Genomic DNA, 18,280 nt, shown 5'->3' on the forward strand with positions numbered 1-18,280 from the left:
TTCAGAGAGACAATATGCATTTTATGAACCTTACTTCTGTGTTAAAAGCAATGGCACATAAGACAAATATTTAATAAATATATACCTGTTTGTTATTAATATTAAAGATAATAATATATAGTTCTATGTGAGAAAAGGCAATAGCAGCTGAATTCAAAAGTCATTGTCACTCCCTTTTTTTCTAAGCATCACACTCGTCCATGTCTTGCCCAATGAACACAGGTATAAGCGTTAACTCAGCGAGAAGGGGAGGCGGTGCTATTGGCAGAAATTCGTATATAGCACTTTGCACTACAATCAAGATTGTTGATTGGAAACCAGTGTAGAGTTAAGCAAGTGTCTAAACAGAAGGAATGCACCGAGCACAGACAAATCTTGAAAGCTAGAGTGAAATGGAAAGAAATGTATTTCTTCTCATACAAAACCAACCCTCTGTCACAAAATCCAGGTGGCGTTTCTTCAAATGATTGCCAAACTTTGAAGTTGGGATGTCAACTCACACTGGGTTCCTCGCTGAATGATCAGTGCTTAACCATTCAGAACGGATCTTTCTCTGTGTTTTCATCCAGACCTCTCTGGCTCCCCTTGTCAGGGGAAGAGATCCGCTGCAAGGCTTCAGGAAAGACCTCTCTGGCTCCCCTTGTCAGGGGAAGAGATCCACTGCAAGGCTTCAGGAAAGACCTCTCTGGCTCCCCTGGTCAGGGGAAGAGATCTGCTGCAAGGCTTCAGGAAAGACCTCTCTGGCTCCCCTGGTCAGGGGAAGAGATCCACCGTAAGGCTTCAGGAAAGACCTCTCTGGCTACCCTCGTCAGGGGAAGAGATCAGCTTTAAGGCTTCAGGAAAGACCTCTCTGGCTCCCCTCGTCAGGGGAAGAGATCCACTGCAAGGCTTTAGGAAAGACCTCTCTGGCTCCCCATGTCAGGGGAAGAGATCAACTTTTAAGGCTTTAGAAAATACCTCTCTGGCTCCCCTCGTCAGGGGAAGAGATCAGCTTTAAGGCTTTGGGAACAAGTGCTGTGGACAGTGAAGCTGGTGGGTCAGAATAAGCAAACGAGATCATGCTTCAAAAGACAACGAGAGCATGCAGCTGTTTCGAGTTCAGACAGGTGGTTGGCACGTCTGTAGTCCTGAATATATGCAGTAGTGACTTATTAATTTAATGGGTACCAAATGAAGAAGAGCTCGTGGAAACAGGTGATGGTTGCACAGTATACAATATGCACAATTTACTGGCAGATGATCATCTGTGTAATTTCTGTGAGAATAAGTATGCAATGTTTATTAACCAGCTCGTTTTGCATAAAGGTCTTGCTGCCACTATCTCGCGGTTACACGGCTTTTTGCGCCACAAGTTTTAACATTATTCTAGTCAGTTGGGTTCACTTTTGTTAACCTTGGAACGATGGCAAAGGACTCACCCCATTGGGATTTGACTGTAAAATGCAGACTGTACAACGATTCCTGCTGTAGCCAAACTGACCAACTGAGCCATACGTGTCCTTCATACTGCAAATATGGCACAACTTTGATATCGCTCTCATTTTACTCAGACTGCTGAGGAAGACAATATACTTTGATGTATCAGTAGGTGGCATGGCAGAGCTGTTTCCATGCTTGTGCTACAGTCCCCAGATGCAGAATATCCCCGCAGAACGTTGTTAACAACACTTCTTTGTAACATATCTTTAACAGAGGACATGTCCGCTTTGGAGTGTTCTGCTTAGCATCACAATAGTGCATGTAGTGGCACAAGTTGACGGAATCAAGCAGTTCAAAACCCTCACCTAATGCTTAATAGCAATATTAACGTTTTAGGAACAATCTGTTATCTGCACAGCGGAAGTCGGTGTCATAATCGTAAAAGTATAGACCCTTGTCACACAGGCCTCGTCTCAGTGTGTAAAGGAGATTTTACAATCACCAATCGGAGACAAACTCTGAAACGAGTCTGAAAAAGCACAAAGGCGGACCGAAGGATATGGGTCATGCCTATAATCCGTTTGAGATGAAAGCACAGCATTTACAACTGTTAACGAGACTGGCAATGAGAAGTAAGGAAAATATTTGAATAAGTATTAATTAGTAAATACAAGAGCACTACAACATCAGCTATAGAAATCCAAGACATGGAGGAATCTAGACGAAGCCTTTGTCTTAGACTGACAGGGTGGTACCAAAGTGCTAGTCGTAGTAGCGAGGGCTCCGATGTACAACATGGGGGTTGTTTGCCACCTGGCCTTTGATTAAATTATCCTCTGTCAATATGTTTTGTTCAAGAATTGTTCAACCGATAACTGGCAGCAAATGCACAAGGAAGATTGAGTTACAGAACCTGATGACCAGTTCCTCTTAGTGGTCATCCTTAAACTCCAGCGTGGATCCGGCCCTCCTGGACTTCAGTTAGACATTCGTCATCTAGGTGCCTCAGAATTCTGTGAGAAAGGGCCCGCAGGAGACCGGGTGGTCTACTTGGCATGGACTTCCTGAAGTGTGCAGGTCTATTGTGAGGGCCGAGGCATAGTTATCCCACTCCTGAGTGGGCCTCTTAACCATGTTTCATTAAATGTTGATGGAGTGGGGACCAGAAGTTAATGATCCTATCAGAATAACATGAGTGTCTGGGTGAAATAGCATTGAAAATAAAGATTTACTGGGGGAACCGGACCGAGAATACCTGTTTTTTTTTCTTCCCAGAGGAACCTCAGGGCCTCACTTGTAATCTCTGGTAATCCTCCCCAGGAGTTACCAGTAACCAGTTAGTAGGAGAGTTAACAGGGGCTCTTTGTGGCTACTCGTTTTAACTTCACTATAAACTGCTATCATTTGAATGACCAGTTAACTGAAAATCTTTTTTTTATTTTAAACTTTATATTGAGTCAGCTCAGATTGTACAAAATAAAATGGTATATGTCGATTGTTTGATGCACTACACAGATTTTGGACACAGTAAGAGTTACATGACATAACATTATACGCAGACATAGAACATCAGTTGTGATGGATTATGTGATATTCCGGTCCACAGGTAGCGAAGGTTACATAGCTTGCATGTTTGGCAAGGTATTGCATAGTAAACAGTTTGTCACCAGGATTGATTTCCCAGTCCACCTCATTTAGTCATCTGTCTGGGTGTTCCAATGGGCACGATTTAGTAAGTATGAAAGGGGCCCCATATGTCTTTAGGGGAGCCTTTCAGTGGCATCATAGAGTAGCATATTTCCATACATTCACTATAGAACGTGATGTTCATAATCCAGCGCTGCAGAGTTGAAGTAAAGTGCCCTCCCCAATGTTTCACTACTAGCCTCTTAGCTAGGAAGAGGCCAACCAATACCAGTTTGTGTGAATGATTGTAGATCCCGAGCATCAGTCCCAGCAAGACAAGCTTGGGGTCAGGGCCACGGGAACGCCAATAATGTCAGAAAAGGCAAGTAGAATATCGGTCTAGTAACTTGCAAAAGGGAGACAGGCTCAAACAAGTTGCAAATAGTCTGCGTGTCCAGCTCTAGAGGGCACATATGAGTCATCGCGGCGTAGCGGCCATCGGTGGCGCCAAGGGGTGTATAGTATTTTTGATGCATACAATTAAAATGTATCAGTCCTAATCAGCCATTCATTGTGACTTCCCCAGTCTATCCACATACATATATGTCCATTCTTTAGGTGTAGGAGGGGTCCCCAACCGGCTTCCCATTGATGCAAGCTGTTGGGCTACAATGGGATACTCAGCCTGTTTGCTTTCATATAACTGGGACACAAGCCGCCTGTGAGACTGGGCCTTCAGGGGCAACGTAAATGTAACAAATTCTGTTGGTGCAGTTGGGAATGTGACATAGTAATCTTTGCATAGTCTATAATAAGTAAATATGTCAGTTTTCGTGACTGCCCGGCTGGTCCAAGAAGTGTTAATTTGGGAAGAGATCACCAAGAGTAGTGACCTCTCCAACCCTTTTCAAAGCTTTGATGTGCTAGTTTCCAAAGCAAGGGCTTCAGTGGGAGAAAAGTAGAGGGGTGGTACTGGAGACTATAGAATCTGGCAGCCTGTTAGCCTACATAGAGCTACCCATGCCAATTGTGTAACCATACTGGCATATAGTCCTGTTCTGAAGCACTAGGTGGTTGCCCTCGCAGTGAGGGGAGTGATTTTGGGTGAATTGGGTTTCCACTGCTATGTGCACCATATATTTGGGTGCCCACAACCAATGAAAAACTAGAAATGTTTAAATGTACTTCTGCGGTGCTTCAGAAAGACCATCCGCACCCCCAAATAGAAGATGGATTGTCTGGTTACTTGGCTTATTTCATCTTTCGGAGAAGGATTTCTGCTGCCATGGAGTATAAAGGGCATAGTACTTTAATCGGAAGACCTGTTTTCTTCCTTTTCCATTCTCAGTATATATTCTTATTTTGCAGGAAGCACTAATGTTGGAGACCAGCTCCCTACAGGGCAACTCTCTGTCGTGCCATGGCGACGCACTGGGGTGAAGTACACCAACAACGAGGCCTACTTTGATGTGATAGAGGAAATTGATGTAATCATGGATAAATCTGGTAATTCACAAGGGCTTTCTTCTATTTCCCTTGACACTCAGTGGATATGCCTCCAACGTTCTCCCTTGCAATCTCCTCATCTCCTTTCTGCCTCCCTCCTATGGCTCACTGTGATCTGTGTTCTGTCACTTCCATTCTGTAGGCTCAACAGTTACAGCAGAGATTCAGGGTGTGATTGATGCCTGTGTTAAATTGACTGGAATGCCGGATCTGACACTTTCCTTCATGGTAAGTTACCAGGGGAGCTGGGGGAGGGAAGACCTGAGTGTCCATGTACATAGCAAAACGTGAACATTATTTTTCATATTGGCTTTGTCATTTAAACCGATTCCTGTATTTTAGGATTATTTGATCAGCAGTCTTTTATAGAGATGATGCTGACATCTGCTCACATACAACTTTGACTGTCAACTGAATGCATTGACTGGCCTTACTCTAGTGGTAATGTGGCTGGAGTAGATCATTTCTGATTCGAGAGGTCCTTCTTACCAACTCAAACTTCTTCCTGACTTCTGGGCGTGTCAGAGTCCGCATTTGTCACAAGGTTAGAATAGAGTTCAACCTAGGCTTTGGCTTTATCATATCATTAGCAGGTTTGTACAGAGACAGAGGGTTTGGTTGGAAGGTGTTTGGAAGTTGACATGGGCATATAGAACCTGTGAAATCTATCAACATATTTAATCCTCTTAAAGTTTCTGCATTTTGTTTGTTATTCTTTAGGTACCATACAAATGCTGCTTTAAGGTTGTTGGGTATTCGTTGATCTGAATTAAAGTGGGCAGGGACGTTTTTCTTATTTGTGTTTTTACTCTTTAGAGGGGAGTCCTATTTCATTTTGGGTGGCGAGGTTAGAATAGTATATTACTTAGTGATACATTTTATATGTGTCGCCCTGAAATTAAAAAGGACACAATGATTGAAAGATTATTCCTGCTTTAGCTCAACCCTCTCTACCATTGGCAAAATTTACTCAAAATTAAGTAACAAAGAAATGGCAGGAAAGTGCACAAATTTCAGAAGCTTTTGCCCTCATTTTAAAAGTTTTGCCTAGCCTGGTGGAGACAGGGCACCGTATTTGAGGGTCTCAGGGTGGGCAATTAGCCAGATACTACTCTCTAGGCACCAACTATAGACGGCGTCCATAAGGGGTCTCTTGCAGAGTGAAGTAGTAAAGTCTGAAGCCACCTTTCCAACCCACTTCTGGAAAAAGAAAGTGGTAACAAAAAATATAACATTACAGTTGTAAGCTGTTTCTAAAACTTTTTCAGTATTCGAAGAGATTGAAAGTTTTATCTTGAATAACATTCTAGACTCTTGCATGAACAAAAAGCACTTAATGAGTACTAACCGGCTTCAACTAATCCTTGAAATTCTATTTGCACGTTTTATCCTTTGCTATTGCACTTCATCGCTGAATACTGACTGACACCATTGTTTGAACCTCATCCATAAAAGTGCCCAATATATGCCTAATTATAAAGTGGTAAGAAACCTAGGGGGTCTTGATTGATGAGTCTCTATCTATGCTGAGCAAGTCATTGCTACATGTGGCAAATGCTACATTTGTGAAACTTCTTTAAAAAACGGTTTTACTGGATCCCTGTGGGTTGGCACAGAATCATAGTCCAAGCCCTTTTTGTTAGTAGACTGGACTATAGAAATGCCCTTTACTTTAGGATGTCGGACATCTTTTCTCCCGCTTGCAGGTGATTCAAAATACAGCTGCAAAACTCACTTTTGTGCCATGCAGACAGGGCTCTTTACAACTCTGGCCCTGCGACCTTAGATCTAAGCTGGATTTTTGTACTCCTAGAAAAAGTCTGAGATCTGCTAATTTTGCCCTTGCTAAAACTATACAGGTGAAAATAGTAAGCGCGGGAGGCCGCTCTTTCACCCATTTGACCACAGCACACTGGAATTTATTGCCTTTAGATTTTTGTTGCACAAATGACTATCTTAGATTTAGAAAGAAGCGTAAAATTTGGCTCTTTCCAAATGAATTATCTGCCCATTTGTGCCCACCTGCAGTACTTTTGTAAGTGTTATGCTGTGAGCTATAACGCCGTGATATCCCCTTCAGGATGAGTGTCAAGCTTTGTAAAGACCATAATTTAATTAAATAAATATTGCTGTAAATAAATGAGTTTTGTGAAAACACCTATTGTAGTCTTAATTTCATTTGACTTGCATTCCTCCAAAATATAGGTGTATCATTCAAACAGTGACTAAAAGAACAGGTTATGTGGGATAAATATCAATTTAATATTAAGCACTCAATTCTGATGCAAGGCATTGTCTAAAAACTAAACAAATCACACCATGTCTGAAGAAACAAGAGGTGAATCTGGAAGGTCACAGTAATTCCTGCCCAGTCTCCAAATTGCCCTTCCTGGCCAAAATGTTAGCAGGCTATGTAAAAATACAACTCAGACTCCTCCTAAATGAAAATGAGCTGCTGGACAACTTCATTCAGAGTTCAGGGCAAGATGCAGCGCTTAAGCTGCCACCATGAAGATAGTAGACAGATGCCCTCCACATTTAAGATAAAGGCGACTCTTGCCTCCTTTTCCTATTAGCCTTTTCTGCGTTCTTTAACATGGTTCATTTGACACACTACTGAGAATACTCGACAAAAGACTAGACATAAATGGCTCAGTCATCAAATGATTCACATCATTCCTTTAAAGTATATCAAAATTGTCGAATTCGACTCCAACATAGCTGAGCTGCACCAAGTAGTACCTTAACGTTCAATTCTTGCATCACCCGTAACACATCTACACCAAACATCTTGCCTCCATCCTAAATTAATCAGACTACTTTGTGGGTTATAGGAAGACAACACACAACTTTATTTTAAGGAACATCACCAAAAGACATCAAGGTGTTATCACAAGTTCTCAATGAAATGCAATCCTAAATATCTTTTCACCATCTGAATCTAAAATACATAAAAATTGATTTTGTCCTCATCCTATCGTCCTCAAAATGCAACCTCCCTATATAAACATGTCTAAACGTAAGCTTAGTTCTTAAATGTAGGTCACTCATTGTTGATTCTAAAATTCTCTGGGATTCATTCTGGGTGAACAACTAACCGTTCAACTTGATATGAATAATATTGACAAGGGAGCAGATCCAACTTAAGCTGGTCAGAGATGAAGTAATAGATCTTTGACCACGATTTCAAGCAAACTGTGGAGGCACTAACAGCAGCTCCCTACTGTAGGAGGCTGGACTGGCTTGTAGTGAGTACCAAGGGGTACTTGCACCTTGCACCAGGCCCAGTTATCCCTTATTAGTGTATAGGGTGTCTAGCAGCTTAGGCTGATAGATAATGGTAGCTTAGCAGAGCAGCTTAGGCTGAACTAGGAGACGTGTGAAGCTACTACAGTACCACTTAGTGTCATATGCACAATATCATAAGAAAACACAATACACAGTTATACTAAAAATAAAGGTACTTTATTTTTATGACAATATGCCAAAGTATCTTAGAGTGTACCCTCAGTGAGAGGATAGGAAATATACACAAGATATATATACACAATAGCAAAAATATGCAGTATAGTCTTAGAAAACAGTGCAAACAATGTATAATTACAATAGGATGCAATGGGGACACATAGGGATAGGGGCAACACAAACCATATACTCCAAAAGTGGAATGCGAACCACGAATGGACCCCAAACCTATGTGACCTTGTAGAGGGTCGCTGGGACTATTAGAAAATAGTGAGAGTTAGAAAAATAACCCTCCCCAAGACCCTGAAAAGTGAGTGCAAAGTGCACTAAAGTTCCCCCAAGGACAAAGCAGTCGTGATAGAGGAATAATGCAGGAAAGACACAAACCAACAATGCAACAACGATGGATTTCCAATCTTGGGTACCTGTGGAACAAGGGGACCAAGTCCAAAAGTCACAAGCAAGTCGGAGATGGGCAGATGCCCAGGAAATGCCAGCTGTGGGTGTAAAGAAGCTTCTACTGGACAGAAGAAGCTGAGGTTTCTGCAGGAACGAAAAGGGCTAGAGACTTCCCCTTTGGTGGACGGATCCCTCTCGCTGTGGAGAGTCGTGCAGAAGTGTTTTCCCGCCGAAAGAACGCCAACAAGCCTTGCTAGCTGCAAATCATGCAGTTAGCGTTTTTGGATGCTGCTGTGGCCCAGGAGGGACCAGGAGGTCGCAAATTGGACCAGGAGGTAGAGGGGACGTCGAGCAAGACAAGGAGCCCTCTTAGCAGCAGGTAGCACCCGGAGAAGTGCCAGAAACAGGCACTACGAGGATGCGTGAAACGGTGCTCACCCGAAGTCGCACAAAGAAGTCCCACGTCGCCGGAGAACAACTTAGGAGGTCGTGCAATGCAGGTTAGAGTGCCGTGGACCCAGGCGGGACTGTGCACAAAGGATTTCCGCCGGAAGTGCACGGAGGCCGGAGTAGCTGCAAAAGTCGCGGTTCCCAGCAATGCAGTCTAGCGAGGTGAGGCAAGGACTTACCTCCACCAAACTTGGACTGAAGAGTCACTGGACTGTGGGAGTCACTTGGACAGAGTTGCTGGATTCGAGGGACCTTGCTCGTCGTGCTGAGAGGAGACCCAAGGGACCGGTAATGCAGCTTTTTGGTGCCTGCGGATGCAGGGGGAAGATTCCGTCGACCCACGGGAGATTTCTTCGGAGCTTCTAGTGCAGAGAGGAGGCAGACTACCCCCACAGCATGCACCACCAGGAAAACAGTCGAGAAGGCGGCAGGATCAGCGTTACAGAGTTGCAGTAGTCGTCTTTGCTACTATGTTGCAGTTTTGCAGGCTTCCAGCACGGTCAGCAGTCGATTCCTTGGCAGAAGGTGAAGAGAGCGATGCAGAGGAACTCGGATGAGCTCTTGCATTCGTTATCTAAAGTTTCCCCAGAGACAGAGACCCTAAATAGCCAGAAAAGAGGGTTTGGCTACCTAGGAGAGAGGATAGGCTACTAACACCTGAAGGAGCCTATCCGAAGGAGTCTCGGACATCACCTGGTGGCACTGGCCACTCAGAGCAGCCCAGTGTGCCAGCAGCACCTCTGTTTCCAAGATGGCAGAGGTCTGGAGCACACTGGAGGAGCTCTGGACACCTCCCAGGGGAGGTGCAGGTCAGGGGAGTGGTCACTCCCCTTTCCTTTGTCCAGTTTCGCGCCAGAGCAGGGCTAAGGGGTCCCCTGAACCGGTGTAGACTGGCTTATGCAGAATTGGGCACATCTGTGCCCAAGAAAGCATTTCCAGAGGCTGGGGGAGGCTACTCCTCCACTGCCTTCACACCATTTTCCAAAGGGAGAGGGTGTAACACCCTCTCTCAGAGGAAGTCCTTTGTTCTGCCATCCTGGGCCAGGCCTGGCTGGACCCCAGGAGGGCAGATGCCTGTCTGAGGGGTTGGCAGCAGCAGCAGCAGCTGCAGTGAAACCCCAGGAAGGGTAGTTTGGCAGTACCAGGGTCTGTGCTACAGACCACTGGGATCATGGGATTGTGCCAACTATGCCAGGATGGCATAGAGGGGGCAATTCCATGATCATAGACATGTTACATGGCCATATTCGGAGTTACCATTGTGAAGCTACATATAGGAAGTGACATATATGTAGTGCACGCGTGTAATGGTGTCCCCGCACTCACAAAGTCCGGGGAATTGGCCCTGAACAATGTGGGGGCACCTTGGCTAGTGCCAGGGTGCCCTCACACTAAGTAACTTTGCACCTAACCTTTACCAGGTAAAGGTTAGACATATAGGTGACTTATAAGTTACTTAAGTGCAGTGTAAAATGGCTGTGAAATAACGTGGACGTTATTTCACTCAGGCTGCAGTGGCAGGCCTGTGTAAGAATTGTCAGAGCTCCCTATGGGTGGCAAAAGAAATGCTGCAGCCCATAGGGATCTCCTGGAACCCCAATACCCTGGGTACCTCAGTACCATATACTAGGGAATTATAAGGGTGTTCCAGTAAGCCAATGTAAATTGGTAAAATTGGTCACTAGCCTGTTAGTGACAATTTGGAAAGAAATGAGAGAGCATAACCACTGAGGTTCTGGTTAGCAGAGCCTCAGTGAGACAGTTAGGCACCACACAGGGAACACATACATATAGGCCACATACTTATGAGCACTGGGGTCCTGACTAGCAGGGTCCCAGTGACACATAACAAACATACTGAAAACATAGGGTTTTCACTATGAGCACTGGGCCCTGGCAAGCAGGATACCAGTGAGACAGTGAAAACACCCTGACATACACTCACAAACAGGCCCAAAGTGGGGGTAACAAGGCTAGAAAGAGGCTACTTTCTCACACCTACTGTCGGCAATAAGTAAGTTACAGGTTTTACCTCAAAGCAGCCCTGTTTGCTGCCACTGGACTCGTTATGGGATCAAAAAATATGACCATATATTTCCTATGCTGATTTTATTGCATTGGCTCCCCCTGGACACAAGGTGTGTATTCACACTGGCATGGATTACTCAAAGACCACTGTTCGATGGTATGCCAGTTTACTCCAGCTGAACACCATGGAGTTCAGGTGATACACAACATCTGGGAAGACAATAAAACCTCCTGCTCAATATCTCTGCAACGAAGATTAAATGTCTGAAACAATCCTTTTGGGGAAGTACATATAGAATCTGAAACTTCATTCCTCTGAATGCCAGGAAATTTCCACCATGTGATTTGTTTAAAAAAAAAAAAAGCTGAAAATCGTATTATTCAGTCACCACTGCCTTCGAAGTCTGCTGAAATTCAGATAAATGATCTCATTCCTCCTCCGTCTGATGACTTCATACAAACTTTGCTTAACACTCATAATTTCTCGCACTGAATGTAGATTTGTAAGATGCTTCCGGATAAGCGAAATTGCAGATGCATGACTTTAGTACATTCTTGGCTCTTTCAACCTGTGAAATATGTAAAAATAATGTGCACAATGCCCCCGTTACCTGTACCATGTGGACGTTATTTCCAAAGGACTGTCTTCAATTCTTACCCTTATTACCCAGAATTTACTGTTTTAACTACAACTGTGTAATGGCTGGCTCTCTTTTGACCTGTAAAACACGTAAATGCAATGTACATACCACTATCTTATTCACACCTTGCACTAGGCCTGAAGGACTGTGATCTACTCCCTCCCACAAATGTATTGCTGTAACCCCTGTAATCAATAAACATTGAAATCCCATATGTTAACTGCTTCTGTGTACTTTGTTCCCTGTGTATCCTCTCCACTATACAGCACTACTAAATAAATAACTAAACTTTTTTTATGTGTTGTTAAAAACATGGGTGATTGAATTAGCTAATCTAGAGACCCTGTTCCTGGTCATGTTTGCCTGGAGCATCTCCTGACCACATTTGCTCAGTCTCAATGAATTCTAGGTGTTTTGCTATCCAAAAGTCATTATTGATTCTGTTTTCAGCCACTATTGATTTTGTTTTCTTTACATGTTTTTTTTTTCTTTTTTTTTTTTTTTTAGAATCCCCGTCTTCTTGATGATGTCAGTTTTCATCCTTGTGTCCGTTTCAAACGCTGGGAGTCTGAGCGTATTCTGTCCTTCATTCCACCAGATGGGAACTTCCGGCTCTTGTCCTATCATGTTAGTGCTCAGAAGTAAGTGGTCCGTGCGTGGGCAGCAAGCCTACAATCATGGCCCTGGAAGGGGTGTCCTTCCTGATGTTAGAACTTGTGGTGACATCACTACCAATTATCGAGGCCATATGTCACCACACCTGATCCTAAACCCATTCTTTGGTTAATACCTGAAGCTTGAGAGCAAGAAAACTGCTGATCTAGCAGCTTCTCTTGTTCCTTCCTATAAATTCTTCCCCCACCTTGTTCTTCCCAGTGTAGCAAGTTTCCCTCTGTTTCCTCACTGTAAATTCTCTCACTCCCTGCTCACCCTGCACTAATGCTTCAGATGCTTGTATATTCTTCTTCTTGGTCCATCTAATACTATTTTGTTTTGTTTTTGCAGCCTGGTGGCAATTCCAGTCTACGTAAAACATAACATTACATTTCGAGAGAACAGCTCCATTGGCCACTTTGAGATCACTGTGGGACCCAAGCAGACTATGGGAAAAACTGTGGAAGGAGCAACTGTCACAAGCCAGATGCCCAAAGGAGTCTTAAATATGACCCTGACTCCTTCACAGGGGACATACACATTTGACCCTGTTACTAAGGTGAGAGGCGTAGAGCCCAAGGATGGAAATGTTATTTCTGTCAATGAGGTAGTCAATATTCCATACCCCCCACTGAGGAACGAACCAACAAAAAGAGGTCAATAAGTGCATCAGCGTTACACAATCAATCACAGGATTTATAAAGCGCACTAATCACCCGCTAGGGTCTCAAGGCGCTGAGGGGGGGAAGCTACTGGTCGTAAAGCCATGTCTTGAGGCATTTCCTGAAAGTTAAGAGGTCTTGGGTCTGGCGAAGGTGGAGCGGTAGGGAGTTCCAGGTCTTGGCGGCTAGGTGGGAGAAGGATCTTCCTCTGGCGGTGGTGCGTCTGATGCTGGGGACAAGGGCGAGGCTGGCGGAGCGGAGGTTGCGTGTGGGGGTGTGGAAAGTGAGTCTGTTGTTGAAGTAGGTTGGGCCTGTGTTGTGGAGGGCCTTGTGTGCGCGGGTGAGGAGTTTGAAGGTGATCTTCTTTGGTATTGGTAGCCAGTGTAGGTCTCTGAGGTGGGGGTGATGTGGTTGCGGCGTGGGACGTCAAGAATGAGGCGGGCGGATGCGTTCTGGATTCTTTGCAGCTTTGTTTGGAGTTTGGTTGTTGTTCCTGCATATATAGGGCATTTCCTTAGTCCAGTCGGCTGCTGACCAGGGCGTGGGTGACAGTTTTCCTAGTTTCGACAGGAATCCACTTGAAGATTTTGCGGAGCATGCAGAGGGTGTTGTAGCAAGAAGAGGAGATGGTGTTGATGAGTCATGCTGAGTGTGGAATCCAAGATGAATCCCAGGTTACGTGCGTGGGTGGTGGGAGAGGGTACGGATCCTCGGGAGGTGGGCCATCAGGAGTCGTTCCATGCTGAGGGGTTGGCACCAAAGATGAGGATCTCTGTCTTGTCTGTGTTTAATTTGAGGCGGTTTGATTCCATCCAGCTGGCGATGGTGTGAAGTCCGTTGTGGAGGTTGTTCTTTGCAGCTGTAGGGTCTTTCGTGAGGGAGCGGATTATCTGAGTGTCGTCTGCGTAGGAAACTATGATGTGGTGTGTTTGGGCGAGTGGGGCCATGTAAGCATTGAAGAGCGTGGGGCTGAGCGACGATGCTTGGGGGACGCCACAGATGATTCTGGAGGCTTCTGATCGGAACGGTGGAAGGCGGACTCTCTGGGTTCTGTCTGTGAGAAATTATGAGATCCAGTTGAGTGCTTTATCGCGGATTCCGGCTTTATGGAGGCGTGTGCGGAGAGTATGATGACATACTGTGTCGAAGGCTGCGGAGAGGTCCAGGAGGATGAGTGCTGCTGTTTCTCCTTCGTCGAGCATGGTCCTGATGTCTGTGGCAGCAATGAGTGCGGTCTCGGTGCTGTGGTGTTTGCGGAATCCGGATTGGGAGGTGTTGAGTGCCTTGATGTCTTCCAGGAACCGCAAGATGGAGTGGGGGGTGCTTGCAATAAAGGAAGTCATTTAAGGGCAGCAGATGTTAAAAAAAAAAAAAAAAAAAAAAAAAGATGGAACAAGTAGTCCAGGGTAGCGAGAGAGGGGGCACAAACTTCCCTAAGACCTGACGAGTGTTTGGCACACAGGCAAGTTTGTTTTTAGCATTGTCTGCTGTGCAAACCATCTTTATATAATGGAATATATTATTTTTTTTGCACCTCTGGCTTTGAAAAATGTTTTGGTAATGTCAGATCAGCATATCATCCATTGCTGAGGCTCAAGAAGGGTGCCTATACCTGCTTCTCTGAGCTTTACTCATGGGTTTCATGAAATACCCATCTACTAGACTCCCCCAAAAAACCTACAGGCTGTGAGCCTGTACCAGACCGCAACTGGTGGTCCAATGCACAAATCAGTTACCTTGTTTTTATGCTTTTATCTATCACATTTCAAAATATTACAGACAGGCTGTTGATGTTGCTTATCCTCCCACCTTCTTTGGGCCAAAGAATGTCTTTTGTGCATTTGCTTGATGGTCATCACTGTTTTCTTTCTGAGGATCTGAGAGTAGCTACTGGGAAGTGCAAAGGGTGCAGTGACACAGCCTTCAGGTCCAACTAGTTCCTGTCTAATCTTTGCTGATGACTGCCATCTTTAATTTAGATGTTTGTTCACATTTGTAGGGCTTAGAATGGCAGGAGGTCATCACAGCGCCTGGAATAGAGACAAAGAGAACAGTAGGGGAAGCATTTTGATCTGTTAGTGCTCTGAAGCTACAGCTCTTAATAGATGGAAAAAAGCTGCTGTCCCTATAATCTACCTGTGGAATCCCATAGATTTCCCAGATTGGTTTATCCTAAAGCGTGTTTAGACTTCTGCCTTTTGTCACCAACTTAAGTTTAGCAGCTACTCTTGCGTAATATGAATCAAGGCACAGAAAGTTGCGACCCTTGGTAAAGGCACAAAAGACTTTGCTGCCCTTAGCAACAAGACCTCATATTAAATCTACATTGATGGGTTCCCCGATTCATTTTTATTTTTTTCTTTGTTTTTTTCCTTTAATATATTCATATGTATTCTAATAATTCTCATTCTTTTTTAATTGAGTCTTTGGAAATTATATATTTTTGTTTTGGCAAGTACCCGGTCTGTGTTTGTGGGAAGAGTTTCACTTATTTTGGGGTGGTCTGTACTCCGACAGAATGCTTGCTTTTGGCATTCTGAAGAGGGAGTGTTGGTGGGGGTAGGGGCTTAGGTGGGGAACAATTTATTAATGCAAGAACAAGGCCAGTAGAAGTTACTGGAGTAGGTTCCCAACACTTGTGGTGTGCCATATTGAAGGACAGGATTTTACTAATCCTCCCAGCGCTTCAGTGTCAATATTTTATGGTTGTTGGGTGGAGGCCGCTACATCACCCCTGATTTCCAGTTCCTCTTTCCTCTGCATTCAAGGCGTCTGTCCTCTGTGTTTCTGCGAGTCCTGTGTGCGAGTCTTAAGCAGTCCTCTTCTGGTTTCTCTCTAGTTGCTGTCATGGGACATGGGGAAGATAAACCCACAAAAGTTACCAAGTTTGAAAGGGTCTATGAGTCTTCAGGCCGGGTGCTCCAAACCGGACGAAAACCCTACAATCAACCTGAACTTCAAGATTCAGCAGCTGGCAATCTCTGGTGAGTGTCTTGTATGCAGACTACGATAGGTACTTATTATTGAGTGTCAAAGCACAGATCCAGGAAAGTAACTATAGAGCAGCAGGTAAATTAGCCAAGGGGGCCAGTGGAGTCGGAGGCTCAGTGCACCCCAATTGTGTGTTTTTCTATTCCTACGAAACCGTTGAAGTGGCAGTTTTGGTTTTAGCATTAAGGATCATGACATACTTACCACGTCACTGGACAGATCCTTGTTATGCGCCATTGAATAACAACCCTTTCTAAGACCTGTCTGTGTACTAGTGTAAATTACATATCCAATAAATAAATGTTTAACCAGCTTTACTTATCTGTGTACAATGGTGCAGTTGACATCTAGAGAATATGAATAGATCCCTAAAGTATGTGTCGAGGATGTAACTAACCCACCCTGTCTGTTTGTGATGCGCTTAGTACACTAATAAATTACCCTATTCCACTAGCAAAAAAGATCCAATTACTGATTGCCACAAGAGCTCTTTTTTGCGAGAATTGTGCACAGTCACTGCATCTTCACTCTAATCTGAAAGTATTGACAAGACAGAATCTTTCTCATGATACACAAATTGCAGATTTATAAAATGTATCAATCGGAAATTAATTTTCAAATAATAGAGTGGCCAATTCTAATCTAAAGGCATAATTAGGGACGACTCTTGAGAATACTTAATTTGCTTGTTTATAGAATTTAAGTTGTGAATTTGGCTTATCTATCCTATCTAGAAAGAAGGACTTTATACACCTGGTTTGTACATGACCTCATCTGTACAAACCTCACACCACACCACTACAGAGGCTTTCACGCATGTAGAAATTCTGTAATAGTGAGTCTCAATCCAGTTGATCCACACTTGAACTTCAAATTGGTGACATTTTTTTCAACACATGAAAGCGCCCTCCCGTAAAAGGTGACTCGAATGCAAGCATAGAATGTTTGACCTTGTGTGCTTAAGTACTATCTAGTATTGATGCACCCCATTCAGGCACTGTTGGTCCGCACTATTTGGCGATCACCCTAATTTGGTCAACATGTTAGTTTTACACAAGTAACAACAGAGGACAATAAGATTTTACAGGCGGTTAGCTGAGAAAGCAAATAATTGGGACTGGATCTGCCATCCTGTTAAGGGTCTAGATCTATTCTTTTTTAATAAGGAATATTATACAAGGATAGACAACGCTTTATGTATTATCATGCACCGTTGTATCTTAATTAAGCATTTTTCCTAATGGAGACGCCTCAAAGCTGTCAATAACTATTGGTCCTGTAATTGCTAAGGTTTTTTTTCTGGAGCTGATCTTTTATCATGCAATACTGCACAAGGACAGGTGGTGATTTAGGAACCTCACTTTGTTATGGTTTTAAATAACTGAATCAATAAAGAAATTGACATAAATCATCTGGCTTATTTGAACATTGCAATATAGGTGTGCAAAGTATCAGGAAGAGGATCAGCAAAGATAACCTTTGTGTTCGCGTGAGTTGCAGAAAGACTGCAGTGGATCCTGCCACTGAAGTGTTCAGCATGTGACTTAAATCTAGCTACCCCAGTGAAACATGCATACATACTTTGGGGACGTTCTGATGCTTAGAAGTTCAGCTTTATCATTAAATGATATTGCAAAAATTAAAAACATTTAATCATAAAATTAATACCATGCATAATTATCAAATCAAAAACTAAAAGTAGCATTAGCAACCTCAAGGCATAACATATTTGTAGTTATAATTCAGTCTTGGGCCTCACTACCACAGCTGTTGAATTTAGTCAGAGGCAACCCAGAGGCAATCCAGAAAAAAACTCACACCGCACCTTTCCACACACAAATCGTCTCGCTACCTTTCACTGCAAAGCAACGATTGTTTGAGGCAATACAAAACCACATTTACTTAAAATATTTAAATCTAAATTCGAACTTAAGTATGTCTATAAATGAGTTTTAAACATGTCAAGCAGATATGCATATATAAATATATATATGCGTGGATATACATGCACACACCCTCACTCACGTACATACCCTCACTCACGCACACAGACACTGGCGCACCATTTAAGATGACCTTTTGTAGGTGGGGCCCCACTAGCCTTATCAGTGGCCCTGCTTGTGCTCCCTTCGCTATTAATCAATTCTATAGACGCCACTGATTCAGCTTGGCCCTTCTGGGCAACCACAGAACCTTTCTCTCAATGGGTTGCCAGCCATAACCAAGTTCAAGTTCATTCCTTAAAAAGGGCCTCTTCCACAGAGACCCAGAATTCTTCATTGTTGTTTCATAGCGCCAGCCCTGAAACATGACGTTGCTCCTAGAGGTTTCTAATCTTTTGTTCAGAAAGGTATCGGCATGCTTCATCTCGGAATAGTAAGGAAGCACGTTGCAACCCTTTTCAAAGACTTAGCATGTATGATAAGCAAGAATACAGAT

At 43.7% G+C, this 18,280-nt stretch overlaps 1 protein-coding gene across 3 annotated transcripts in view; it reads left to right on the top strand.

Moving 5' to 3' along the window:
• The window catches only part of AP3M2 (adaptor related protein complex 3 subunit mu 2), a 61,033-nt gene that overhangs the window by 39,296 nt on the left and 3,457 nt on the right, over window positions 1–18,280 (top strand). For all 3 annotated transcript variants that reach the window (XM_069214090.1, XM_069214091.1, XM_069214092.1), the window contains exons 4-8: window positions 4,414–4,551; window positions 4,694–4,779; window positions 12,042–12,175; window positions 12,540–12,747; window positions 15,690–15,834. In XM_069214090.1, coding sequence (XP_069070191.1) covers window positions 4,414–4,551; window positions 4,694–4,779; window positions 12,042–12,175; window positions 12,540–12,747; window positions 15,690–15,834 — 711 coding nt within the window. The remainder of the gene's footprint in view (window positions 1–4,413; window positions 4,552–4,693; window positions 4,780–12,041; window positions 12,176–12,539; window positions 12,748–15,689; window positions 15,835–18,280) is intronic.

This window comes from Pleurodeles waltl, chromosome 11, assembly GCF_031143425.1.
Source record: "Pleurodeles waltl isolate 20211129_DDA chromosome 11, aPleWal1.hap1.20221129, whole genome shotgun sequence".
Taxonomy (NCBI): Eukaryota; Metazoa; Chordata; class Amphibia; order Caudata; family Salamandridae; genus Pleurodeles; species Pleurodeles waltl.